Source organism: Oscarella lobularis, chromosome 5 (assembly GCF_947507565.1).
Source record: "Oscarella lobularis chromosome 5, ooOscLobu1.1, whole genome shotgun sequence".
Lineage (NCBI taxonomy): Eukaryota > Metazoa > Porifera > Homoscleromorpha > Homosclerophorida > Oscarellidae > Oscarella > Oscarella lobularis.
The window spans coordinates 397,329-422,206 of NC_089179.1; the positions used below are offsets into that span (position 1 = coordinate 397,329).

Sequence of the window (24,878 nt, forward strand, 5' to 3'; positions counted from 1 at the left end):
AAGATAACTGAGAACATTTGAGAGACGTTATTATTATATTGAGTTCTTTATGATGATCAGAGATTACCGATTGAGTTTTTTTCTAGTAATTAGTGTTGTTGTTATTGAACCAGTGCGTTGAGCGCCCAAAACTCTCAATGCTCTAATACGTTTATACGGGACAAGAACCTGTTCGTGACCTCGTGACCGACCAAGCTTTTCGTCCGAACCAACTTTTTCCGTCTTTTCATCGCATCTTGGGCCGTCGCGCTGCGGTTTCTGCCTCGAAGAAGCGGGAGCATTGCGATTCACCACCGTCGCCAGCTGACGACGTCCTGCGATCTCGACAAGTTGACTCGAGATGCGGCGAACGCTATACGGCAATATCTGAATGCCCATCCTTCGACTTTGACGAAGGAAAGCCAAGAATTCCTGGAGGGAGTGGCAGATCAACTCATCGTTGCGGGTCCCCGAAGCAAGGAGGAGTTATCCGTGCTCGTCGGTAGTCTGTCACGAACCGTCGTATGGAGGCTGAAAAACTTAAAGGATTGATTCATTTACGTGAGGATATCCAGATTTCGGCCAAAAGAGTAATTGAATTGTTGAAGATAACTGAGAACATTTGAGAGACGTTATTATTATTGAGTTCTTTATGATGATCAGAGATTACCGATTGAGTTTTTTCCTAGTAATTAATGTTGTTGTTATTGAACCAGTGCGTTGAGCGCCCAAAACACTCAATGCGCACGCGCTCTACTCGCCGGATACAATGGAGTCCTCCAGCGAGAGACGATGGCTCACCGTAACGCAAGACATGCTACTACTCCACGACGGTCTCGAACGCGTCACGGACCTCGTCGCGTTGCCGAAAAAAGCGCTCGAAGCGACAGAAGACGACAAGCAAGAACTCGACTCGTTCGACGAAACGTCGCCGAACGAATTAGCGGAAAAACTGCGCGCCTTTTGCAGCAATCGAAGCATGGCATTCACCCAGCTTCTCGAATATCGACTCAACGCTCTAATCGCCCTGTGGCAAGCCGAACGAAAGAGAAACAAGAACGAAGGCGAAGAGAAACGCGAATCGGGGGGCGAAGGCGCGACGTCGTCGACTCCCACTCCAGCCGAGACCGTTCCATTTACGTCGCGAGTGAGCCTTCTACTTCTCTTTCCCCTACTCGAGTCGCAAAGCGAAGCGGATCGTCGCGTGCGCTCGCAAACCGTCGCGCTTCTCGCGAATTGCCTGAGCGAGTACGAACCGCTCGCGCTTCTACGCGAGCCCAAGGACTGCGTCGACGGTCTCGAACGCTTGCTCGTCGCCTGGCTCCGAAAGGAGAGGGAGTCCGACTCGAAAACAGAGATGGCCGAAATTGCCGCCGCTTTTGTCGCCTTGTCGTGTGCGAGGTGCGAGAAAAAAAATTCGAAAAAAATTTCGAAGGAAAAAAATTTTGGCGAAATTTTTTTTTCATGTATCGAATTTTTAGGGGTTCTGTGTCGGCTTGTATTCGGGCTATTGACTTGTTGCTCGAGTGTCGACGCGACGTCGAGAGTTTGCCCGTCGGAAATGTTCTACGACGATTGACTCAATTGGACGGCGTGCCGTCGGAGCCGCTCTGTCTTCCCTCCGGCACTCACGTGGCCAGTTGGTCGTTTGACGATCGTCTTGACAACGACGGCAATGCGAAAGCATCTGCAACAGCTGGAACAGGTTCTGGGGGAGAAAAAAGACGTCCGCCCGGATGCAAATATGAATTTCTATTATTTAGGAAATATCTGTCAGCGTCGCGTTGCCTGCGACGGGACATTTCTTTACATTTCGGGTAGTAATGGTTCAGGTTTAGTTAGAATTGGGACCGGATTGCACGGAACCTTGAGGTGAGAGAGTAGGCACACCATGCACAGCAATGGAAAAGCAATACTTGTATATAGAGGATTTCCCTACGTTGTCAATAAAGATCTCAATGTGGGATGGATAGCGTGGACAGACGGTAATTTATTGCACAGAACGGCGTCATCTGACGCAACGGACGTTCTCTGTCACAAATTGGATCCGTCTACACTTACCGTATAAGCGTTATTGATTTTTTTCCCGAGTCCTTATTGAGTTCTTACTCAAAGGTCACGAAAGAGATTTTGCTTCCCGTTGGAAGACGATTTTCAAGTGGGAGTCGCACGACGTTGAGCCTGTGCGGAGACGGAAAGTTCGTCCATTGGCTCTACTGCGCAAACAAGCCGATTACGTCAGAAAAAACGAGAATCATTCCCGTTTACGTGGAGTCATACGAAATCAAGGTAAAGCCCCTGTACGAAAAGGAAGGAAAGGGGAGAAATTAATAATGTCAATTAAGTGTATTGGTTCTAATGTCACTGCGGAAGCGTTGAGAAATCGCGTGATGCTTTTTCAGCGTGACGAAGTACGAGGCGGCGGCGGCGGCGGCGGCGGCGGCGGCGAAATGCGCAAGGCGACGACGGCAAGAGCTCCTGGACATTTCGGCGTTCGACAACGCGCCGTCTTTGCCGCCGCGTTTGCGTCATCGTCGTCGTCGTCGTCGCCTTCAACGGGAAAGGCGGACTCGAGTTCGTTGACGAAATGATAGCGCTTCGTAACGGGCGTTTATTCCTTTTTTTCCCCAGGCCAAGACACGTCGTGTGGCGTGAATTTGAAGACGTTGCAAAAATCGGCTTCTTTTGCTGACGGAACATTCATCACTATCATGACGTTTAACCAGGGAAGTGGCGGAGCGATTTCTCGCTCCTTGTTTGGATCATCGAGTGCGCAGCGAAGTAAAAAGACAATCGCGTTTTCGCTCGCTTTTTTTTAAAACATTCCCTCAAAGATTTAGGGACTTGTTGGTGTTTTCATCTCGGTGAGGGACACGGCGAAGCGCGCGTCGACGTGCCGGCGAACGCAGACAGCGCTTTGGGTCAAGGCGCTCCCGCGGAGGAAGGAGGTTATAGTCGCGCTGATCCAGGTGACTCGGCGTGCGTGAATTTCTCTTTTTAGGACTCTGCTACGATGTCGTCAATCATTGCATCTGGAGCTGCGCGTCTGATTACGTCGACGTTTGGTTGAATCCCGGCAATTTGTCCATTTATCACGCTTTGCGTGCCATCGGGATGCCGTGCGACGACGAGTCATTGGGCGTAGCGCTGGGAAAAGAAGCCTCGATTTTGAGCAGTCAGGCAATTGACGCTCTGCTGCAGCACTTGGGTGTTATTGGCGCAAATGACGTGATTCGTATTGCACTGAAATCGCCGTCGTTGACAAAGGCGAAAATCAGACGCGTGGAGCCCCAGTTTGTTGATCGAATTCGTCGCATTTTGGAGTACGGAATCGAAGAAGGGAATCACTTGGCTACTCAATGCATCCTGATTGTACTTCCGGTATATAGAAAGAAAGAGGCTCGTTGCTTGATTTGCTTTTACCTGCCATTCTCCAGTTATTGATTTCTTCCCTGTCTTTCGACGAGGAGCCAATTGAACCGGAATCAAATCTCTACAGAATCAGGTACATAGACTGGCTTTTTATTTCACGGGAATGAGTGGACTTTTTTAGGGAATTTGCTTGGGGCTTGGCCATGAACGAAGGCGATCATCCCGTCTATTTACGAAAACAAGCTGCTGTTCTTCTCAGGTGAGTTGCTTGTCTGGAATATTAAATTTCTCAACCACTTTTCCCTAGTTCGGCTTTACGTACGTTCTATCGATCTGAATCGGACTTGCTTGCTATGCTGTCTGATGTACTTCATTTCCATGGTGGGAACGAGAAATTAGAAAGTTGACTTTTATCATTCTCCTAGTAGGAAAGACGCCTGGCGGATTTCTTTACGACAAAGTCCTCCTATACCTCGCAGACGAAAAGTCCATACAAACAACAAAGTAAAAGAAGATTATCTAGAGTCGTATATAAAACGATTTTTCTCCGCGTAGACTTCCTGACAATTTCGTTGAGAAATTAATTCGTTTTGCAGTCGAGGAGGCATGCACTCTTCTCAAGACACTCGGAAATAGCAGTAGCAAGGAATTTATTAACACGACGTCGTCTATGCCGGTCAGTCGCGCAGAGAATAACAACTCAGCTCTAATAGGTCCTTTTTCCCAGACGGTTTCGTCTACTGTACGCTTTCTGGTCGAATTCCAGTCCAACGTTCTTAAACAGCTCGTGCTATCGGATCAGAACGCTGTGGGCGATAAAGTGCAGGTATGAGCGCGCTGGAGAATGGAAAGGATGACGCTTGACGCTCTTTCTTGACGATAGGCTGCTATTGCGTGCATTTTAAGACCGATTTTCATCGGCTGTAGAGAAATCTTTGACGTTCTTCTCGACGTTTGCGCGTCGTGTACACAGAACAAGGAATTAGAGCGATTTTGCCACGGCATGGAAAAAATCGCCAAGGCGACGATTTTGGGACAGTTGCTTCAGCCGGCAGTCTGTTGCCTAAACGATTCCAACTTGAGGACCTTGCCGCTGGCCGATGCACTCATCGGCGATCTCGTCGTTTTGACGGTCGTAGCAAGCAAGGTTCGCGTTATTGGGAGAAATCGGATTAAAGTATATTACATTCTTTTATATATACTAGACGGCTGTGATGCTCAGAGGCAAGAGAAACGAGAAAACGACGCAGAGACAGCATTCGTTGGAGACAATGACACGTACTGGACTCGCGACACCTGAAGAGATAGAGACGTTGAGGCAAGAGGCGGAAGAAGGTCGGTTTGGGAGCATGACCTTTTTTCTTCGGCGTCTTTGAGATTCGTTTTTCAGCTCACGATTCGGGCTACTTGTCGAATTTGACGATTCCCTGCCCGTGGACGGCCGGTCGTACGATCGAAACGATTCACCCGGTGAGAGACAATTACAAGTTCAAGGAAACGGTCACTATACCCGGCGCGAGAAATCTCTACATAAAATTCGATCCGCGCTGCGCATCGCAGTACGATTATGACAAGGTATTCGCTGAAAAAAAACGAGAAAAAGACTTCTATTTTCTTCCTTGAGGTCTGCGTTTATTCCGGAACGACGACGAGTTGTCGAAAAGTAGCCGAATACGGCGGCAATACGCACGGTTTCGGAAGTAAGAGCGTATTGGGCTCTGGATGGCCAAAGGAACCGGTCAAGGTATATATATATATATATATAAGAGACGGTGCTTTGAAGCTGAACACGTCGACGTCTTGCGTCTGATTTAGGTTGAAGGAGGCTCGGCGACGTTTACGTTCGAAATGCGAAGCGGTCGCGAGCACAATACGCCTGATAGAGCCGTCTGGGGATTTGGTTGTACAATCCGAGCTCAGGTTAGTGAGAATTCGTATGAATTGCGAGAGTTTAGTCAATATTCTCTTTAGGAATCTTTGGACGATTCTGACGGGACGGGATTGCCTTTTTTCGCCGATCTAGCGCTTGGTTTGTCCGTCGTCGGCTGTTCTCTATTGGAACTGCTCTACGACGGTCCCCCGGAGGCGAAGGAAGAGCGAGAGAGTGCCGGAATAATGTCCTCACCACTATTAAATAGGTAAAGTTCGTCGAGATCAGCTCAAGTGCAGAGACGAGTCTTTTTTTAGGTGCGTTTGGCCGAACGACGATACTAGCAGTGTCGATCAATTGACGAGTATGATATCGTTGGAGAAACTCGAGCGCCTGCGGCAATCGAGTGGCCAAATGGCTCCGCCAATACGAAAAAGCATCAAAGAAGTAATCGACTCGTCTCAAATCGAACTGTGCCTCGTATCCGCTTGCCTAAAACACATCGAACTGGATTTAAATGACGACGCCGCCGCTAAAGAAGTCTTTTCGCACGTTTTCGCGAAAGTCAACGCGCTCCTTCGCCAATTGCAGCACATAGCCGAAGTCGAATTGAATTGGTTCAACGACGTCGACGACGTGAGCGCCGGCCGCCTTCAGCCGTCCGACGCCTTCTTCCTTCACTACGCCGACTCGGGAAAAATCGCCGATCTCAAACTCCTATGCGAAATGCACGGCGTCGACGCGAATTCGACCGATTGGACGGCGACGACGCGTCATCTCGTCGACGCTCTCGCGAAACAGGCGGCCCAGCGCGAATCGAAGGAGAAAGAGGAGAAAGCGCGCGACGCGACCGTCGCCGACACGATTCCCCGCACGGTTCGTCTCGCTCGCGGCGTCGTCGAACGAGCCAAGCTTCTTCTCGCCGTCGTCTTGGAGAAATCGGCGTCGTCTCCGTCGTCGTCGTCGTCGAAATCTTCGATTCGAAGTAAACCGCCGGATTATTTTCGCTCCGTATCCGCTCCGTCGACGCTCGATGGTGGAGCCGAACTTCATCGTGGATTTCAAGATCTTTTGAGACTGAAGCAATGGCAACAGGCTAATAGTCTACGAGAAAAACGTTCGACGACTTCTCTACTGACTTCGTCTCGCGACGACTTGGTCGGCGGCGGCGGCGGCGCGCGAGAAACGAATCAAGATCGTGTCGTCGACGAAATTTTTGAGTTTATTCGCAATCAATCCGGCGACGATGCGTCGACGGAGTGTCGTTCGTTCTTCAAGGCGGCGGAGATTCGTCGTCAACGAGGCCGCAGTCGATATCGCGCTCTTGATCACATGAAACAGCTGATGAAAGTCGCGAAAGAAGTCGGAGGCGCGACCCAACTCGTATTCTACATTACACCGACATTAGCCAGAGGACTCAGGCGAGAACACGAAAAAAATGACTATAGATTGCCTATATAATAGAATTTTATTTAGTTCGGAGAATTTGAACTGCAGTGGATTGATTGGTAAGGTGCGTTCGGGCTTTGAGGAGACAATGGAAGCCGTCGTTCGTTTGGCCGCTCAATATCCAATCGACTGTCTTAATAGCATCGGTCTTCTGTGCGTCATTCCGTACACGAAAGCCGACGAACGATCGCTAATCGGCAGCGGCCTCTTGCAGCTCCTCGACACCCTTTGCAATCCCAAAGGCGTGACGAGCGACAAGGAAACCCAGCGTCGAGTCACTTCAATCGCCTGGGCCGGATTTCGCGTTCTCGCTAATCGATGCGTTTCGTGGGAACAGGCGACGACGACGGCGGCGGTAGCGGTGAGCGAGTCGGAGCTCGCTCGACAAGTGTCCCATCTTCTGAGTCATCATCTTGAACGCGTTTCGCGGTGCGGTCAGCCTGAAGCGTTGCACGAGGCGCTCGCCTATCTTCACTCGCTCTCGCAGCGCAGTAACATGGGTCGTCACATTGTCAGCCGACCGCGTTGCATCGCTCGACTTTTATCCCTTCTCGTCGAACATCGACCGACGCCTAAATTAATTCAAGTCGTTCTTCAACTGTGCCGTCTCGCTCTGCCGCTCATGTCGCCCGACGATTGCGAATCGATTCAAATTCCGTCGACTGCGAGATCGGACGGAGTCGCTTCGTCGCAGCTTTCCGCCGCCGCTCAAATCATTAGCCTCTTTGTGACGAAATTGGGAGATTTCGTCGTGCCGACTATAACCGATCACGGCGCGATTACGACGACGACGACGACGAAAAAACGCTCGCTGCCGACGGGAAACGTCGTCGCGGAAATATCACCAGCAGTCGTCGCCGTCGACGAAACGGATCGCGCGTCGGTTTTTATTCACAAACGACAAGATCAGTCGGCGCACGAAGTGATTCACTCGCTTCTCAGCTCCGACAGTCGACCGTTTCGTCCCGGCGGCGCGAGCATGGACAAAGTGATGCGAATGGATCGCGCGATGAACGAGACGGGTCGCGCGGAAGTGATCACCGACGAGCGTCGATTCTGTTTGCGAAAAGCAACGCATTGGGCGCAGTCCGGCTTCGTCGTCAGCGTGGATCGACCGCTCGACGAAAGCGCGCGCACGAGTGCAGTGGCGAGCGACAAAAAGAAGAAGATCGCCGAGGAAGTGTGTCGGGAAAAGAACCGGCAAATGGTCGAGTCGGTGCGTCCGTTTATTAGCGGACAGGTTGCTATTTCGATGGCGAGCGAAATCATTGCTCTTCTACGCGGACTCTCGTCGGGATCGGAAGAGAAAACGGCTCAATTCTGGGCCGGGGCTATTTATCAGGTTCTACACTTGGCTCTCAGTAAAATCCCCGCACTGGCGACGAGTTTGTCCGAGAGCGGAACCAGCGACGACGGCGAACTTCTGATGACGGCCAAAGCGGCGATGGCGGCACTATGCGCCTTGGGAGGATTCAAGGAAAGTTTACGACCCGGTTGCGAGGTGGAAATCGTCGCCGACGGCGACGGCAAGTCGTCGCGTGGTTACATACTAAGCATATCGGAATTGCAAGGAATCGCTTCGGTCAAATTCGACGATTCGGTCATCACTCACGCTTCAAATAACGTTCTCGACGTTCCCCTGTGTCGTCTCGCGTCGCCGAGCAGCGACGCGCTGCCGCCAATAAGCGACGACGTTCTGGAATTGGTCGCCAAGGCGATTGAGTCACTCGTCAAAGCCGCCGTTCCCGCGCGTCTCATCGCCGCCGAAACGGATACGACGACGATTTCCGAATACGAATTGACGTGCGGACGTTTTCTTGCCGAATTGCGTACTCGCGCTTGCATACTTCTCGCTCGTCACATCCAAAACGACGATTTTCGACGCGTCTTCGTCGCGTCGAGCGGCGGCGGCGACGGACCGCTGAAAATTCTCTCGAGTCTCGCCGATAAGTGCTCGTACGGCGAACGGCTATCGGTCGTCGAAAATCAGTGCGACAAACTCCGAATGCTCTATCGCGATCTCGCGCGTCCGGCGCCGCCGCTCGCCGCCCCGAAACCGAGAACGACGACCAAGTCGATCGCCCCGAAACCGAGAACGACGACCAAGTCGATCGCCTTGGACGCCGCTCGTTCGTTTCCGCGAACGCGACATTGTCTCTTCGCTAGCGACTTCACTGAGGTCACCTACATGGGCGATGGTTCGCCGGCGGCGTCCGGTCATCCGCGTGGCGTGCTTCTTTTCGCCACGTCTGCGCTCGCGTCGAGCGCTTCGTCGTTTTATTGGGAAGTCGAGTTGTTGCATTTGGAGGCGTCCGCGGCGGAGGATCGCGACGCTGTTCAAGTATCCGTCGGGTTTATGCCGAATGTTGACAGTTCGTCCGGTCAGTCGTGGAACAATCCCGAGGGAACGTGCTTGCTGCACAGGTAAGAAACGGCACGAAGCAAGGCAATTTTTCTTACGGATTTTTTTTCTTTTAGCACTGGCAAAGTCGTCGTGTACGGCGCTTCTGTTTTGGACAAGAAAATGACGTCGTTGGATATTGAGTTGCGCGGTGGCGATACAATCGGCGTGGGTTGGTTGAGAGGAAGCGACGAGAACTCGTCCCGCGGAGCCGTATTCTTTACGCAAAACGGTCAACGATTGGAGAAAGAAATAGCGCCGATTCGAGCTCAACTGTGGCCAGTAATACACGTGCAGAAAAAGGTGAACTAAAATAGGCCTTTTTAAAAATATTTAACGTGGGTTCTCTATTACAGAACGTACGCGTTCGAGCGAATTTCGGATCTTCTCCGTTCGTGTACGGCGAAGGGAATCAGCTCGCCACTCATTCGGACAAAGATTCTGCCGAGGAAATCGTCCGGCATTTCGCATTGCTTCCTTTTCACGAGGCTGACTGCGGCGGCGTCGAAGCGGCGAAATCTCCGACAGATGGCGGCGAGAAAAAGACGTCGGGAAAAGAGCAGCGAAAGTCCACCATTCCGACCGCTCGTCCGTCGCCTCCAATCGCAACGATCGGCTACGACGCGGCCGCATCGTCTCGATTCAAGCATCCGCCGTCTTTCGACGAAATGATCTCGTCCGGACCTTGTATTCGCGCTGGAGCGGGTCAGCCACCCGAACCGGTTGACGACGACAACGGCGGCGGTGGCGGCAACGGCGGCGGCGGCAATGTGACGCAAGAAGATCTCCACGGGCTTCTCGTCAAGTCGTGGGAAACGAAAGTCTTTCCCGTCATTCGACGTCGATTTCGAAACGAGAGCGAACGACGAAACGGACTCGAACAGATCAAGGGAGCGTTGCAGTTAGGAATGGCCGACATCGCACGACAAACGGTCGAATTTCTGTACGAGGAAAACGGCGGAATTCCGCGAGATCTTCATCTGCCGACGTTGGACGAGGTGAAACTGGAGGCGGAGAAATTCAGCATGGACAGTATCGGCAAGGGCAAAGCGGTCGTAATCAGAGCGCTTGACAATTCGCTCGCCTTGCCCAAGTTCGCTATCATTAACATGCACAAGACGTTTGGACTCACAGGGACAGTGATCGACGTCGATAAGGTATGTACATACAACATCTAATTATACATACATATGAAATTTTTGGTGCAGAGCCACGATCTCGTTCAAGTGGAGACCTATCTCGAAAGCGAGGGAATTCTCGTCCATTATTGGTATCCGGTGAATGGCCTCGAAAAGCCGCCTCCTGGATACAGAAAGGATTTTAAAGCGTTGAGTCCCGCCAGCTTAGATAGCGTCGTATTTCATCGGTAACGCGTTTCCAATGACCATCGTCGCTTCATTCGATTCTCTCTTTCCTTTCTAGGGGACTTCTTCGGTACGAATCGAGTCTTGCTCAGCTCTACTGTCGTTCGGCGTTACTCGTCTATCTCAAATCGTCGTTGTCGTTGCTTAGCGACGGCAATCAACTCCGACTTCTCTCCTGTCATCTTCTGTCGGATCCCCAACCCGACGGAACGTGCGTCGCTTCGAGCATCAACTCCGCGCCGTCGCCACGACAGTGTCTCTCCTACGGCAGTTGCTTCTCGCCGTCGATTTTTTACTCGTTCCGGTGGAACGAGTTATCCGACGCGCTCAACTCGGCTATAGAAAAAATGATCCCCGAAGGCCATTTGACCACTCTCGCCGTCGAACTGAATGCCGTCCTTCAGACGGCACCAAAAGCATTTCGCTTCGTCGACATCAACATCACAGAAGCGAAGGAAAAGACCGACGTCGTTCTTCCCGGCGCAGCCGCCACAGTCGTAGCCTGTCAACCAATAAAAAGGCAAGAAAAACGGCAGTGAAAAAGACGATATTACGTTTTATTATTCTATAGTGGGTCTCTATCGTCGTCCAAGGGTCCGTGGGCGCGCGTTCTCGTCTATCGCGGCGACGCCGACGGCGGTAAACATCTCCAAGCGGAACGTTTCGAAGTGATGCGCTATCCGAACAACGCGTCGTCGACTCCGTCGGCGAAGTCGGGAACGACGTTTCACGGCGACGAATTTCCGACGCTCTTCTTGCCGTGCGATCGCGTTCACGTTCAGTGCGGCGCGGCGCCGAGTCCCAAGGCGAGTCTTCGATTTCACGCCGTGCCGCCCGCTTTTCCGCTATCGCTCGCGTTCGTTTCGCTTCTACCCGACTGGTACGATCGGCGACCGCGCGCGAGCGTCGAGATTACGGACGCGCTCGCGTACTGCGTCGAATCTCTGACTCGCGTTCTTTATCGAACCGAACTCGCGATGGCAATTCGCGAGCTCGTTTTTCATCTCTTGGCTCGCGCTCTTAACGTGATTATGCGACAATTGCGCGACGGCAATTTCGAATCGAAATCGGCGCTCGACGTGCTGAAGACATCCGCCGCGAAATTATTCGCGCTGACGAGCGAATTGCAGCAGATCGGCGAGATGGAAATCGACGCGAAGAAGTCGTCTGAAAGTGGAAAATTAGAATTGAAACGAGATCGATTGTCGACGTACTGTCAGAGCCTATTCGAACTCGTCACGTCGCTGCACCTTTTGCGTCGTGATTATGACGATGCGGGAGAATCGACTGGCGTGGCCGTCGCTGTCGCCACCGCCGTCACCTCGCCGCCGCTTTGCGTCGAGAAAAAACCGTCGGCGGCGGCGACCGGTGCGAAAGAAAAAGACGACGTTCAAACGAAAGCGGCGAAACGAAAACGAAGCAAAAAGAAAGTGACAGGGAAAAAAAGCGGCAGAGGACCGAGTCCAGAATCAAAGGCCGTCTCTCCACCGACGACGACTGCGACTGCGATTGCGACTGCGACCGCGACGACGACGTCGTCGACGGAACGAGCATCGAATTATCCGGTTTGGTTAAATAACGCGTTCAAAGCCGTCGATCTTCTTCAGGACGCCTCGTCGTCGTCTTCGTTGCCGTCGCCTCAACTGCGACGCGACGTCGTGAAGGATGCGTTGGTTGCGGCTGCCGAAGCAGCGTCGCGCGTCACCGTCGCCGATCGTCTGCTCGTCGTACGCGGTCTTGCCGAGACGCTCGAAGCGGAAGAAATCGTTCGCGTTCTAACGCGACACTGCAATTCGCACGGAGGCGTTTATAAGAACGAAATCTATTTGCCGACGGTGGTACGAGCGTGCAAACCGCGAAAACCCGTCAAGGAGGAAACGACGGCGGCGGCGGCGACAAGCGGCGGAACGGCGGCGGCGACAAGCGGCGGAACGGCGGCGGCGGCGGCGGGAAACCAAGCAGAGTCTCACTTTTCCGACTTGCAAGCGGCTCTTGCCGACGCCCAGGAAGCGTTAGGACTAGCGGTGGGGATGAACGAGAGTGGGCCCATTGGTAGACAGTTCATGGAAAGGGCTCTCGGTCAAATTATCATCGAAGGCGGATCGGAATCTGAAGAGGACGACTATAACGAGTATGCTGAAGCTCTGGCGCAGGAGATGGCTATCGGCTCGGCGGTCGAAAACGACGAGCTGTATCTTCCGTTTGACGTCGGTTCGCTGGCCGCAGCAGCGGCAGCCGTCGTTCCGGCAAACTCCTCAATTCCGCCGCCCGACGACGACGAAGACGAAGACGACGATGACGACGACGACGACGTCGTCGAACCGTCGGAACAACCCGAAAACGGAGCGGCAAGCGAAGGAAGCAGAAGAGTCGAAGAAGAGGAGGAGGAGGAAGTGACGGCGGCGGCGCCGGCGAGTGATTTCGAAGACGAAGACGCACTCGAGATGAGAGTTTGTTCTCGAGGATTTGCCGTCGTTCAAATGCGATGTTCGGCTCAGCTGCCTGCGATTATTTCCGAGCTGAGCGAGTCGGTCGAGTTGGCGAATACGGCCGGCGAAGGACTTCGCGTCGAAGGCGTCGATTCGCAGCTCATGTGCAAAGACGCCGACAGTCACAAAATTCTCGAGCGATATTTGACGTCAAAATTGGTGATCGACGACGACGAGGGAAAATTGACGGCGGTCGCCAAGGAGACGTTGACGAGTTTGTTCAAGAGCGGTGCTTCGGATATCGAGAACGTTTGCATTGTCACGCGAAAGGAGGCCGAAGTTCGAGGCTTGTTGTACAAACTGGTGACGACGTGCGAGTCGACGTTTCCCGATCTTTTCGCCGCCAAAACGAACGAACCCGTTTCCCTAAGCCAGTTCTTATCGTGGATTGAAAAAATTTCGCGAGAGAAGTCGACTCTCGTGTGGAAGGGCTTAATCGATTGCGGATATAATTTTCAATACGAGCGGTGAGTAATTCGCCCTAGGGGGATCATTGTTCCATTTCGATTTTTATTCCCTCGTAGCATCGTCAGCGAGCCGGACGGCGTCGACGTCGGCAACTGGAGCCTGTCCATGGACGCCGCTCTCGTTCGTCACGTCGATCAAACGTGCAACAGTCTAGCGACGTCGCCGAATCAACTGAGACCGGACGAAGTCATCATTGATCAATCTGAAATGGCTAAAGAAGATCTCTACGCACTCCAAGGTAGCACCCTAAAAATGATTAATTAATTAATATTGTATTTTTTATTTCTACGTAGGTCTAAGTCGCCAGGAAATCAGCACGCGCTTCTGTTTCCTTCAGAAGCTCAACGAGCGCGTCGAATCCGATCTTCTGCCTCTCGTCGACTTTCGAGTCGCCGACACGCACCCGTACAGTCTCTCCTGGCTACTTGCTCAAGCGCGAGACGTTTTCTTCTATCACACAAAGATGATGTTCTTCAATCACGTACTCAACTCGTCGTGTCATCGTCTGCCGGATCAGCCGCCTCCGGAAGTGATTCTCGATCCGCTGGAAGTCGTCGGAAGTATCCTCTTTTCTTTTTTTCGTGTATCTTTGTAGAATTGTATTTTTTTTATTAGGTGAAGCGTCGAATGTTCCGTCGCTTCAATTTTGTCAAGCGGCTCGGCAACTTGCCAGCGTTCCGTCGTCCAAACTTCGCGTCAAATTGGCGGCGGGCGGCGATCCGACGTTTGCGTTCAACGTGCGGTACACTGGCGAAGAAGTGCACGGAACAAGTTGGAGAAAGAGACAGAGGGAGAAAATGTGTGCTTTAGTTTTTCTCGTACTTAGGCGGATCGTTTCGGCATTTCTTGAGTCAAGTTGCCAAAGAACTTCAAAGCTCCTTGTTGCCTATTCTCATTAGCTGTCCAAGCTCTGCAGCGGGAAGAAACAAGGCAAGCGAACAGCGAAGCCGAGAAGAGCGAGAAGAATTCTGACTTCTCTCACAGGGAAAGATGATACTACGCCCGGGATCGATGTCGTACGGCGAAGAGAAACTACTACAATTCTTTGGACAAGTGAGTACTAATAGAAATTCCTATAATAATGTTTAGCTGTTTTTTTTTGTCTAGCTTCTTGGAGTTGCTCTCAGAGCCGACATGCCATTTCCCTTAGACATACTGCCGTGCTTTTGGAAAAGTCTCCTCAATCTTCCACTCAACTTAGACGAAGATCTAAAAGAAGCTGACATTTTGACATATAAATTTTTGAAAGGCTTGGAAGAGGTAACGTTTTCTATAAAGTTTCTAGAAATGACGCCTACTTCTTTTAGGTTAAAAGTGAGGCTGAATTTGCTAATTTGGGTTCGTCGACGGAGAATTACGGCGACGAGTTGACGGCAACGTCTCAACTGCAGTTCGTCTATCCGAGCGTGTCGGGCGACGAAGTCGAATTGTGCGTCGACGGACAATCGCGATCAGTCACCTGGGAAAATCGTCTGGAATTCGTTGAACTTGTCAAGAAACTGCGCATCGACGAATTGGTCAGCGAGCGACGCTTCGATGCGATTCGTAGCGGTCTCGCTTGCATTGTGCCCGTGCGCCTGTTGAATATTTTGACTCATCGCGACTTGGAGCGACGCACTGCTGGACTACCAGAAATCAATCTCGCTTATCTCAAGGTAACGCGGTCCACACGCATAGGCGCGCCCTTTTTTAACGTTTTCTCGCGAGGCGCATACGATGTACCAAGTCGGACTAATGGAATCCGACCGACACATTCAGTTCTTTTGGAGAGTACTGGAAAGTTTCTCGCAGGCACGTCGCGACGCAACGGAGAAACGAAATACGCGATAATCGATCGTTTTAGGATGAACTGAGACGGTTTGTCAAGTTCGCGTGCAATCAGGAACGCATACCGATGGGTCAGCCGTCGCGATCCACCGCCGACATTCACGTTCCTCCCTATCCGATGAAAATAGCTCCTCCAGACGGGCAGGGTAGGGTAGAGCAGCGTTGAGTAGAAGAACTAAATTTCTATTCTTGTTCTTAGGCGTTCCTGATTCTCGATTTGTTCGCGCTGAAACGTGCATGTTTATGATCAAACTTCCACAATATTCGTCCGAAAAGGTTATGGCGGAGCGATTGCGTTACGCAATCAATTGCAGAGAGGATCCCCTAAGTGGCTAATTGTTTTGTCGAATTTAACTGCTTTGTTTTTCTAGTACGCAAGATTTCTCTGTAGTATCTCTACATATATTAGTCTGCCACAAGCTCAATATCTTCTTCCATGGAATCTTCACTGTCCTGTTGCGACTAAGGAGAGAGATGTTTTGGTAAAGGCGAAGAAATGTTAGCGTGTGTACTTTGAGCTTCTTGGGTTCGCCAAGTAGATCTTCCTCGGCCTCTTCTAATCGTTTCCTAAACCTGAAGTCGCAGGTACAGTTGATTTAATAAATTATTAATGGGAGTGTTTGACAGTACATACTCTTCGCTTTCTGGGTCAAATTTGGGGTCGCGGCAGCGCTTGAGCTTTTGCTCAAAAGCGTCAATCTGTAACAAAAGGAGAGAGGCGATGGTGTAAAACAACAGAGAGATAGGGGAAGGCGACCTTTTCTTTTGCTAGGCTGCCATCGTTCTGATGGGACGCTGACAGCACAATTGATTCAATGGCTAAAATGGAATATTTTAGCTCGGTGTCTGCACGGAGTTGGCTACCTTTTATAGCTGATTCCAAGTCGTTTATTTGTTCTGCGTTTCCAAGGGCTGAAAAGTAACTAGGCCACAGTTTTAGTAAGGAGGGTATTGCTGTCACACGCCTCACCTACCCACTTAAATCCACATTTACGTGTTTGGCTGCGTGCTGTATAGCAGCTAGAGCAATCTATCAAAAAACGAATCCCTACGCGTGAAACGTTGATCTCGTTTTAGATAGAGGAACCTGTGAGGGAGCAAACAAAAATAATGCATCGGAGTAGAGTGCTAAAGTGAGAAAATAATGGGACTTTTCTCGAAGACCGTCAACTGAAGCAGCGGCCAAACCCGAGCGCGTCTGAAAAGAGAAAATTGAGAGCATTCCAAATCGTTCAGAAGAGTACTTTTATGTCTATGAGCAATCCCTCTAAAGGTCGGAACGAATTGTGTACAGCGAGATGGAAGCGCAGTCCTTGCAGAAGTAACAACTAGGAAAACAACGTCCTGCTTCAGAAAGGTTTCATTCCGTTCTCCCTCTCTACCTCATTTCGTAAAATGCATTCAGCTATGCGTTCTCTTTCTTCAGCGGGAAAAATGTTGACAAAGGAATCCATTGGTATGCTCTCTTCCTCAACTTTGCATGCCATGTACAAAGAGGTATACCTAGTAGCGGAAAATCACTCTTAATTTTTGACGGAGGCTTACTCTACGTACAGAATATCGCGCGGATGATGACTCATGACCGAATTATTGGCATAGAATCTCTTGAAAAAAACTAACGTCGTCGCCTAGACAGCGGACAATTAATAAATAACATAGGTGGAAGGCGGAGCCAATCATATCAGAACACGTGCAGGTGCTAATTTAATTATTTAATTAAAAACGAAGGTATCTTTATTACTAGGACGGGAAAACGCCCAGGAACATTGCGACGAAACAGGTCTTTACAAATCCTTCCCGCTTCTACTTCGTGAGCACGACATAACATCGATTCTTCTTCAGCGGTCAGAAAATCTGCATCCCAAGTTATTGAGGTACAAAATTGATAGACTCAAGCACCTTCGAATCGTCCGGAAAACTACGCACAAAGAACGAAAGGTTCGTCTACCAATGTCTCACAGGGTTCGACTGTCTGACGTTTTCTACGTAGGCTCGGTTAGCTTGTCGTCTCGCCGCCTGCAGCTCTTCTACGCTGGAAAACATCCAGTGCTTTCTCTGCGTGCTCGAGTGAAACATGACTTGAATCCCGGATGCGTAATGGCAAGTCGGAGGCGCGTTTTATTTCACGGTGACTCACCTCAATCTGAGTCTTTCTGCAGGCTTTTTCCGTCGGATTTCTACGCGACGACGTTTTTCCTATCGTCGGCACGGAGCTTCTCCGTCGTTTTCTCGTTTCGACGTCCGTTTTACCGACCGGTTGCCTCGCGTGAGTTCTCTCGCGCGTCCCGCCCTCCTCGTCCTCGAACCGCGTTCTCTCGCAGCCTCGATCGACTTCTCGACGGCGGCTTATTGGCCGGAGACGTCGTGGAGCTCGTTGGCAGCACAGCAACGGGCAAAACCCAGGCAAAAACCGAAAAAGAAGACGAACGCAGGCGAATATACGCTTTCTTCAGCTCTGTCTTCTCTTGTGCGCTGTCGCCTGCTCGAGAGACTCGCAATGCGCATTGTACATTGACTGCAACGCTAATTTTAGCGGTGTGCGGCTCCGTCAATTGGTTCCGGAAGTAGACGAGGTCCAGGCGATTTTTTTCCCCAAGTATTCAAATTGGAGATTTTTATAGGCGAAAGTGAACGACGTTTTAAGGCGAGTTCGGTGCATCGAGGCTCACGGCATATTTCGCGTTATTGAAATTCTGGAGGAAGTCGGGACAAAAATGATTCAAATTCCGGTCAGGGAAAAATTCTCGCAAAGAGAGGAGATTTTTCACGCGATTGTCATTTAGTCCGATTCTTTCTATGATAACCTGAAACTTATTATTATTGATTCCGTTGCTGCGGTGACATCTCCGATACTCGGCGGCCAACAGATACAAGGTGATGCCTACGCTAATTAAAAATACCTATAATGATTGTTATATTAGGACATAAACTTATGATGGATATGGCAAGACTGTTCAAAATATTGGCAACTGAATTCAACTTGATTGTCATGGTACAAAATTTAACTATGTAATGAATTTTTCAAGTGGCAATGTAGTGCACAAACAACGTCGTCTATGGCAACGACGGTGAAGTTCGACCGTCTTTGGGCAAGACTTGGTCTCACGTACCTAGCACTCGACTGCTATTGGAAATGACAAGCAGCAGGCGAACGGCGTCAATTACAAAGTCAAGCCGCGTGAAGGTGAATTCAAGAGGCGCTTTTCTTTTCTCTCTGTGATTAGCTTTCAGGCTCCAAGCGAAAAAGTGGAATTTTTTATATGCGAAAAGGGGTTTTCGTGTCGAGAAGAGAACTGACTAATCGTGTAGTTGTGCTACAATCGGTATCTATTCCTCACAAGGTGATTAAAATGAAAGCGTTTTTAATATATTGCGTTTTTGCTGACTGACACAGATTCGTGCTACTGTCAGAAAAATCAAAACACCGGAGATCAGAAGGTAGGACAACCCTCCTCCCCTCATACACACTTCCCTCCCGTCAAACGTCATTGTGGTCTACCCTTTAACCAAGGAAGTCGTTCGAGATCAAGATTTCCCCCTGATAAAATAATCCCCACGTGCTGTCGATCTCCCCCGATCGTTCTAAACTCCTCCGTTAGCACGGCGGCGAGCGGCACGGCCCCCGACGGCTCCACAACCAATTTCATTCGTTCCCAGATCAGTTTCATTGCGCAAACGATTTCCTCTTCGCTAACGAGTATCACACGATCGACGTACTTCCGTATGATTGGCCAAGTCGTCTTCCCAATGCTCGTCCTCAGTCCGTCCGCTATGGTTTGCGGAGGCGAAGCATTGGGAAGCAATTCCCCTTTGGATAGTGAATTGTAGCAATCGCAAGCGGCAGCCGGCTCAGCGGCGAAAACCTTTATCTCAGGCTTAATCGACTAGGGAGCCCAGGTAATAGTGGCAATGCATTCAAGTCTCTAAGACCTTACCTTTGCTGCTATTGCTGTGCCGCTGAGAAGGCCTCCGCCTCCAACTGGCACAACAATAGCATCCAGTTTAGGAACCTGTTCCCCCGCAAAAATAAGATTTTCTCTCGAGTACCCTGCGTCTCTTTACTTCATTAAGAAATTCTAACGCTGCCGTGCCTTGGCCGGCTATGACTCGGATATCTTGGTTTGAGCTGAGAAAATGAAAATTGCTTCCGAGAACTTGTTGTAATTCTTTCAGTTTCTCTTGTCGACCCTGAACTCGAAATTGATACCCCCAAACCCAGCGTATCTTTTATTTACCTCGTCCGTTGCTATGCATTCCACGATTTGGGCTCCGTAGTCGCGAACTGCGGCTTTTTTGCACGCAGGCGCGTTTTCTGGCATAATAATCCGGGCTTCCAAATTACGCAGTTTTGCTGCCAGAGCCACGCCTTGAGCAAAATTGCCGGCACTGTGTGTAATTACGCCCGGAGAACGCTCACTCGACGATTCGGTTGAGATTAGGTCGTCGACGGCGTTCAAAGCGCCCCTAAACTAATTCCCGAGTACGTGCTACAGGATTCATTCAATGTGCGTGCGTACGCACCTTGAATGAACCCGTTTTCTGAAAGTTTTCGCATTTGAAGTAAAGTTGACGATCCGAAAGATCGTTCATATATTGCGACGTCATAATTTCGGTTTTGCGTGCAAAGCCGTCGATTCTTTCGGCGGCTTTCTGCACGTCTCCCAGGTTCACGACATCAGCCATTGTCGCGTACGGGACGTGTTCCCCCGAACACGCTGTTTTGTATACGGGCTTTCCTTTTTTTCTAGCGTGCGTCACTCAAGCAAGGCACGACGATGGCGAAGCGATTTGCAACCGAATCGCTGCCCGGGCAGCCGAAAAGCAAAGTCTCTCGTGCTCTTTTGACGCCCAACATAGCGCCCGTCACGTGCCAGGTGAGAAATCACTGTCAGCCGACGCAAAACGGAATCCAAGACATTTTTCTGGGCGTGCCGACGCGCGCTCGCTTACCGCGTCGCCGCAGGACGATCTAGACATCAAGGTGCTGCAGCAACAGAATCGAATGTTGACGTCGCGACTGAAGGAGCGCCTATTTCGCGAGGAAGAGCTTCAGAAGCAGTTGACAGAGTGCGACAACAGTCGATCGCGATTGCAATCGACGCTCAGTCTCGTCAACCGGCACTGGGATCAAGTAAAAATCGGAAAACGAAAAAAACGACATTTTTTATTTCATTCTTGAAATTTTCAGCTTGACGCTGACGTCAAAATATTAGTTCAACGCGTTAGTCCCGATCACGATAGCGTTTTTGCCATTGAAGGTCGTGACGTCATACTTTCCCTTCAGGATACAATTTTTTGACGGTTTTTTTAGATTCCAGTACGCACGTTTCCATGTTTCTACAGAAGCTACTCAAGTCGCACTATCAGGAAGACATCGAAGCGGCAACGTTGAAACGATATTCCGTTTCCAAAGTGCTCGTCGCTCGGCTTGTCGGCGCAGTCGAAACTGCGCGCAAGGACGCGCAGGATTTGGTTGGAAAAATGACGTCGTCGGACGATTTTGACGTCAACGCCGAACTGAAAGACCACAACAAGCAAATAGGCGAAGAGAATCTGAAGTTGAGTAATAGTTTTGCTGAAGTTCAGGCAAAATATCACGAACAAAAAGCTGAAGTGAGAAGGCTTTTATATGCGTGGTCTATTTTCTCACTTTTCAATTATTCTAGTTTGACGCCATACGTGATAAGCTGACCATAGCGGAAGAGCGCGTTGAAGAGTTGACAACGTCATTGGATGACAATCAGTTTGACATGCAGAAAGCGTCGCAAAGAATAGAGCGACTCGAGATGAAAATCAATGAACTCGTCGTCTCCAAACAGCAGCTACAGGCGCAGTTAGAAGCGCAAGGCTTGCCGTTATCTGGCAGCCAATCACAACAGCCACAGCAACAGCAACAGCAGCCACAGTTACAATTGCAGCAGTATGATCGAATGAATTCACAGGATTTGTCTAAAGTGAAAAAAAAGGAAGACAGAATTAATGAATTAGTTAAGAAACGGTTTCGTAATAGGATGACCAATTAGCTGATGAATTGAGCGAGCAAAAGGAGTTGGCCGTGAGTCGTCTCAAAGAGCTCGAAGCAATGCAGGCAAAGTACGAGCAAGTTTGTCAAGATCTTAAAAAATCAGAAATGCAGGTAAGCAAAAAAAATAAAACCCAGTTTTGAATTAAAAAAGACGAGAAACTATTAGGCCGGTCAGGTGACCGACGCTATGATACACGCAAGCATTCCATACAAATCCTTACAGGCTCAGTTTTCCGTTCTCTTCTCCGAATATAATCAGGCAAGAGGGCGCAGAAGTTTGCACGGGGGTTGAAAGTCTAGTCTAACTCGCTGTAGTTGAAAATGGTACTAGAGGAAACTAGGCGACTATTGACGGTAAATAAAACGCAGTATCTTCAGCAATTGGATGAGATAGAGGTACTAGAGACGTAGAGAGCTCAAGCGAAGAGACCTTACCTATGTTTTTTGATATCTCAGGCAGAAGAGCAGAAGTTTCATCATAAGTCTAAGAGTGAAGTAACGAAGCTTAGCGAGGCCTTAGTTCAGCTTAAAAAGGAGTATCAGAAATTGAGAATGGAGCACGATCATCTTCTGGCCGCAACCGATCAGCAAGGTCAGTGGAAATTTAGAGCGTGCGCGTTTCATTTACTTTTCTCCGCATAGGTCCAATTCACAAGGAAATGAGACGTCTTATAGCCAGTCTTCAAAGCAGCAACCAACAATTGAAAGCGGAAGCGGCCAGATACAAGAGAAAATTTCAGGATGCCTATCATCAATTAGAAAAGGTTTCGACGAAAAGTTTTAGGGGATATTTTGAGTATTGGGTGTCTTAGTTTCGATTGGAGGGAAGGCCGGTGACGCGAGTGGGAAGTGACGAGACGTGCAGCGGCGACGATTCGGAAAAGGGAAAGAAAACAACTGATGACGTCGAATCAGAATTAGTTAGGGAATTACGAGCCAGTCTTAGGTCAATAAATAAGATATGGGAGAGTCGCGCGAGTCGAGTTTCTGATTCTTTAGAAAAGCGGAAGAGTGTCAGAAAGAGACGAAGCTGCTTCTAGACGTTTATAAGGGATCAGCGAAAGATCAAAGGGAAAAAGTCGAGGTGGGTTGTTCAATGAAATGAAATAGAGTTAGAAGGCTCATTGCCTCTTGGCTTGTTTTTCCAGTTGCTGACGACGGAAAAACGACTCCGAGCCGAGTTGGAGGATCTTCAAATCAAACTGAAGGATAAGAATGAGCAGGTGAAACGTCTCGAAGGGTTAGCCGACGCTGGCGCTCTTCAGAAGTTGAGACGCGCCGAGGACAGCGTGAAACAGATGCAGAAAGAATTGAGTCAATCTAAACAGGTGCGTCATTTGAAATATTTCCTAATTTGGCTATATATATCTCCGTCTCCAGGACGAAGATGCTATAATGAATGAAATGGAAATGACGACGCAAGCGTTCGACGAGATGCAGGAGCAGAACGCGCGTCTTCTTAAGCAACTGCAGGAAAAGGAAGACGCCAATTTAAAACTGATGTCTGAGGTACGTTGTATTGCGCGTGGACACGCGCTCGAGGGGAGAAAAACGACTTTTGTGCGCAGAGAATAAAGCAGAAACAGAAAAATCAGCTACTAATGCAGCAGCATAAGCTCCAAGAAAATCACCTCGCGTCGCTGGAATCGCACGTTCTAGCGCAGACGGAACTGATGAAGAAGCTGGAAGAGAAGGAAAAGAATCTCCAATCTACCGTGGTAAGCATCTTATAGCAAGTAGCAACCAGGTTCGAGACTGTACGCGCAGAACGCTATGGAAAAAGAAGTCGCTCTTCGACAGCAGGCAATGGATGCCCACAGAAAAAAGGTAAACGTTTTCTAATATCGTGCCTTTGTTTGTTATTTTATTCTTGGTATTGTAGGCGATTGAAGCTGCACAATCGGTTCAAGAAGTCAAGATGCAGTTCGATAAGCAATCCGAATCCGTTCAGGAGGCAAGTCTGGCTCTAGAGTTGCGTGGTGGGTTGCAAAAAAACGAACGGGGTGTGTGTGTTCGCGTGTCTAGTTGCGGCGAGACATCGAAACGAAAACGTCGGCCGTGGAGCAGGAAGAATACAAATGCAGACGAATTCAGGTATGAGCGACAGGTGGGCTCGAACTAACGCGAAGACGTCCTATCTAAAGGAGGAGAATCATCGCTTGAAAACGAGGCTAGAACGTCATAAGAAGTTCGGCGTTTCCGGATCAGCAGACGAAGTGTTGAAAGAGGAGTTAAGGGCATCAAAGGTAAATAACGGCGATTCCTGACCTCGTTTCGAATTTTTTTTCCTTTCTAGGCCAAGTTGACTTGCCCTTGTTGCAATACAAACAAGAAGGACTGCGTCCTGACCAAGTGTTTTCACGTTTTCTGCATTGACTGCATCAAAACGCGCTACGAGACGCGTCAGCGAAAGTGTCCCAAGTGCGCGGCGGCTTTCGGAGCGAACGACTTTCACAAAATCTACTTGTCCTAGTTCAATTTAAGTTATTGCGAAAAAGGAAGTCTTATTAGCATTAACTAAGTGTCTTCTAAGTCCCATTTTCTCAGGCGGAAATTGAGCAGTTTTCCCCACAGAGCACTGTACGGGTGAGCTCGAGTTGTCGCGTCGCCTCTGCCGTCAATCATCGATCGACCTTCATTGGCCCATTTGAAGAGACTTCCTTCCATGTTGAAAATCTCCTCCACGCCTTCTTCGTCTTCTTTTCTCTGCCGTTGGAGACGCGACGCGAGAGCTGACGAGCGATATCCGACCGAACAATAGCAGATCAGTTGCTGGTACTTTCCTTTAAGGGAGTATAGTGACGTGGTCTTCTTCTACAGAGTTCTTCTGCTCATACCGATTTCTGGCACCGTTTGTCGAAGTTCTTCCCAGTTCTTTAGCTCGGGATCAACTCGGAAAGCACCGGGAATGTGGCTTACGGCATATTCGACTTCGGGGCGAACGTCCTAAGCGAAGATACTCCTCTTTCAGGTGAGGAATTTTTCTCAAGAGTATTCACACCAGTAAAATGATGTTGTCACGAGTTCTTCTTCTTTCGACCTCTTCTGTAGTCAAATTACGAACGTCGGGGAATCTCAATTTGATTCCACCGATTGTAAGGGACCAAAATGCCATTTTAATCCGGGTGCTTGGAAGCATCCAAGTCTTGTGACCAAGTTAGACCAATCAACGGCGTTCAGGGACGCTTGACTTTCTTGCGTCGAGATTATGAGTCTTCTAGACAGCTTTCGAATAAGGAAATCGCATATGCAGGACGTTCCCGCTACTGTCGAAGAAAGCCCGCGACAAGGCGAGGTGACATGGGACTTCAAATCGCCCAATTTCCACGCCCTGCAACGCCGTTCGAAAACGACCCGATCTCGTCGCGAAAAACCGACGCCCCGTCTACGCGACGACGACGCGATCGTCGAATTCGCGAAGAAACTGCGCGAAGAGCCCAGTTTGAGCGTCCGACGAATCGCCGTTTCCGAAATCACGCCGAAGAATCGAGAAGAAAGGGCGGGATTCGCGGAAACGACGCTGCAGCGCAGTCGTCGCGCGAAACGAGCCTATACAGAGCTGCTCAAACTCGAAGAGGAGCTCGGCATCGGCGCGGAAACCGAAAAAAAGACGAGCAAACAGAGCGAAGACGAA

The 24,878-nt window shown here is 49.9% G+C and overlaps 6 protein-coding genes across 7 annotated transcripts; 3 read left to right on the forward strand and 3 right to left on the reverse strand.

The window, feature by feature from the left end:
- Positions 1 to 732: 732 nt before the first annotated feature.
- Positions 733 to 15,644, forward strand: LOC136187145 (probable E3 ubiquitin-protein ligase HECTD4). The gene is made up of 38 exons (XM_065974677.1): positions 733 to 1,380; positions 1,461 to 1,684; positions 1,743 to 1,851; positions 1,906 to 2,041; positions 2,095 to 2,268; positions 2,325 to 2,553; positions 2,611 to 2,760; positions 2,814 to 2,927; positions 2,981 to 3,360; positions 3,417 to 3,484; positions 3,533 to 3,610; positions 3,659 to 3,732; positions 3,780 to 3,855; positions 3,907 to 4,027; positions 4,079 to 4,177; positions 4,235 to 4,498; positions 4,557 to 4,686; positions 4,742 to 4,926; positions 4,976 to 5,095; positions 5,167 to 5,271; positions 5,323 to 5,489; positions 5,539 to 6,642; positions 6,698 to 9,094; positions 9,149 to 9,374; positions 9,428 to 10,228; positions 10,280 to 10,437; positions 10,494 to 10,955; positions 11,007 to 13,391; positions 13,449 to 13,630; positions 13,686 to 13,952; positions 14,008 to 14,163; positions 14,219 to 14,322; positions 14,377 to 14,445; positions 14,500 to 14,652; positions 14,700 to 15,047; positions 15,100 to 15,183; positions 15,236 to 15,365; positions 15,419 to 15,644. Exons 1-38 carry the CDS (start codon positions 749 to 751, stop codon positions 15,553 to 15,555), a joined length of 12,798 nt encoding a protein of 4,265 aa, XP_065830749.1. The 5' UTR covers positions 733 to 748; the 3' UTR covers positions 15,556 to 15,644.
- Positions 15,434 to 17,301, reverse strand: LOC136187182 (cyclin-H-like). The gene is made up of 13 exons (XM_065974732.1): positions 17,197 to 17,301; positions 17,119 to 17,137; positions 16,961 to 17,073; positions 16,774 to 16,847; positions 16,602 to 16,722; positions 16,464 to 16,547; positions 16,307 to 16,417; positions 16,194 to 16,249; positions 16,084 to 16,142; positions 15,977 to 16,038; positions 15,854 to 15,918; positions 15,732 to 15,792; positions 15,434 to 15,681 (listed from the first exon to the last, which is right to left on the reverse strand). Exons 1-13 carry the CDS (start codon positions 17,293 to 17,295, stop codon positions 15,625 to 15,627), a joined length of 981 nt encoding a protein of 326 aa, XP_065830804.1. The 5' UTR covers positions 17,296 to 17,301; the 3' UTR covers positions 15,434 to 15,624.
- Positions 15,680 to 18,560, forward strand: LOC136187186 (DNA repair protein RAD51 homolog 4-like). Its single transcript, XM_065974736.1, has 17 exons — positions 15,680 to 15,701; positions 15,759 to 15,804; positions 16,297 to 16,459; positions 16,514 to 16,576; positions 16,646 to 16,716; positions 16,776 to 16,915; positions 16,964 to 16,999; positions 17,062 to 17,157; positions 17,210 to 17,319; positions 17,379 to 17,485; positions 17,541 to 17,622; positions 17,673 to 17,792; positions 17,841 to 17,948; positions 18,003 to 18,093; positions 18,141 to 18,211; positions 18,257 to 18,403; positions 18,451 to 18,560. Exons 9-17 carry the CDS (start codon positions 17,317 to 17,319, stop codon positions 18,514 to 18,516), a joined length of 795 nt encoding a protein of 264 aa, XP_065830808.1. The 5' UTR covers positions 15,680 to 15,701; positions 15,759 to 15,804; positions 16,297 to 16,459; positions 16,514 to 16,576; positions 16,646 to 16,716; positions 16,776 to 16,915; positions 16,964 to 16,999; positions 17,062 to 17,157; positions 17,210 to 17,316; the 3' UTR covers positions 18,517 to 18,560.
- Positions 18,517 to 19,936, reverse strand: LOC136187180 (serine racemase-like). Of its 2 annotated transcripts, XM_065974730.1 has the most exons (6): positions 19,741 to 19,936; positions 19,637 to 19,688; positions 19,455 to 19,585; positions 19,282 to 19,407; positions 19,155 to 19,229; positions 18,517 to 19,103 (listed from the first exon to the last, which is right to left on the reverse strand). In XM_065974730.1, exons 1-6 carry the CDS (start codon positions 19,900 to 19,902, stop codon positions 18,705 to 18,707), a joined length of 945 nt encoding a protein of 314 aa, XP_065830802.1. In that variant the 5' UTR covers positions 19,903 to 19,936; the 3' UTR covers positions 18,517 to 18,704. The 2 variants fall into 2 exon arrangements, with proteins under 2 accessions (XP_065830802.1, XP_065830801.1); XM_065974729.1 differs by having other exon boundaries at positions 18,518 to 19,103; positions 19,455 to 19,688.
- Positions 19,879 to 23,794, forward strand: LOC136187155 (E3 ubiquitin-protein ligase BRE1B-like). Its single transcript, XM_065974689.1, has 21 exons — positions 19,879 to 19,908; positions 19,968 to 20,093; positions 20,183 to 20,350; positions 20,408 to 20,477; positions 20,531 to 20,832; positions 20,886 to 21,173; positions 21,230 to 21,355; positions 21,411 to 21,503; positions 21,560 to 21,640; positions 21,701 to 21,836; positions 21,887 to 22,008; positions 22,057 to 22,190; positions 22,244 to 22,328; positions 22,393 to 22,572; positions 22,625 to 22,753; positions 22,813 to 22,962; positions 23,012 to 23,071; positions 23,127 to 23,198; positions 23,270 to 23,338; positions 23,389 to 23,490; positions 23,541 to 23,794. The coding sequence occupies exons 2-21, from the start codon at positions 19,995 to 19,997 to the stop codon at positions 23,715 to 23,717; spliced, it is 2,643 nt and encodes an 880-aa protein (XP_065830761.1). The 5' UTR covers positions 19,879 to 19,908; positions 19,968 to 19,994; the 3' UTR covers positions 23,718 to 23,794.
- Positions 23,704 to 24,389, reverse strand: LOC136187188 (uncharacterized). The gene is made up of 3 exons (XM_065974739.1): positions 24,246 to 24,389; positions 24,082 to 24,190; positions 23,704 to 24,027 (listed from the first exon to the last, which is right to left on the reverse strand). The coding sequence occupies exons 1-3, from the start codon at positions 24,381 to 24,383 to the stop codon at positions 23,762 to 23,764; spliced, it is 513 nt and encodes a 170-aa protein (XP_065830811.1). The 5' UTR covers positions 24,384 to 24,389; the 3' UTR covers positions 23,704 to 23,761.
- Positions 24,390 to 24,878: the final 489 nt, after the last annotated feature.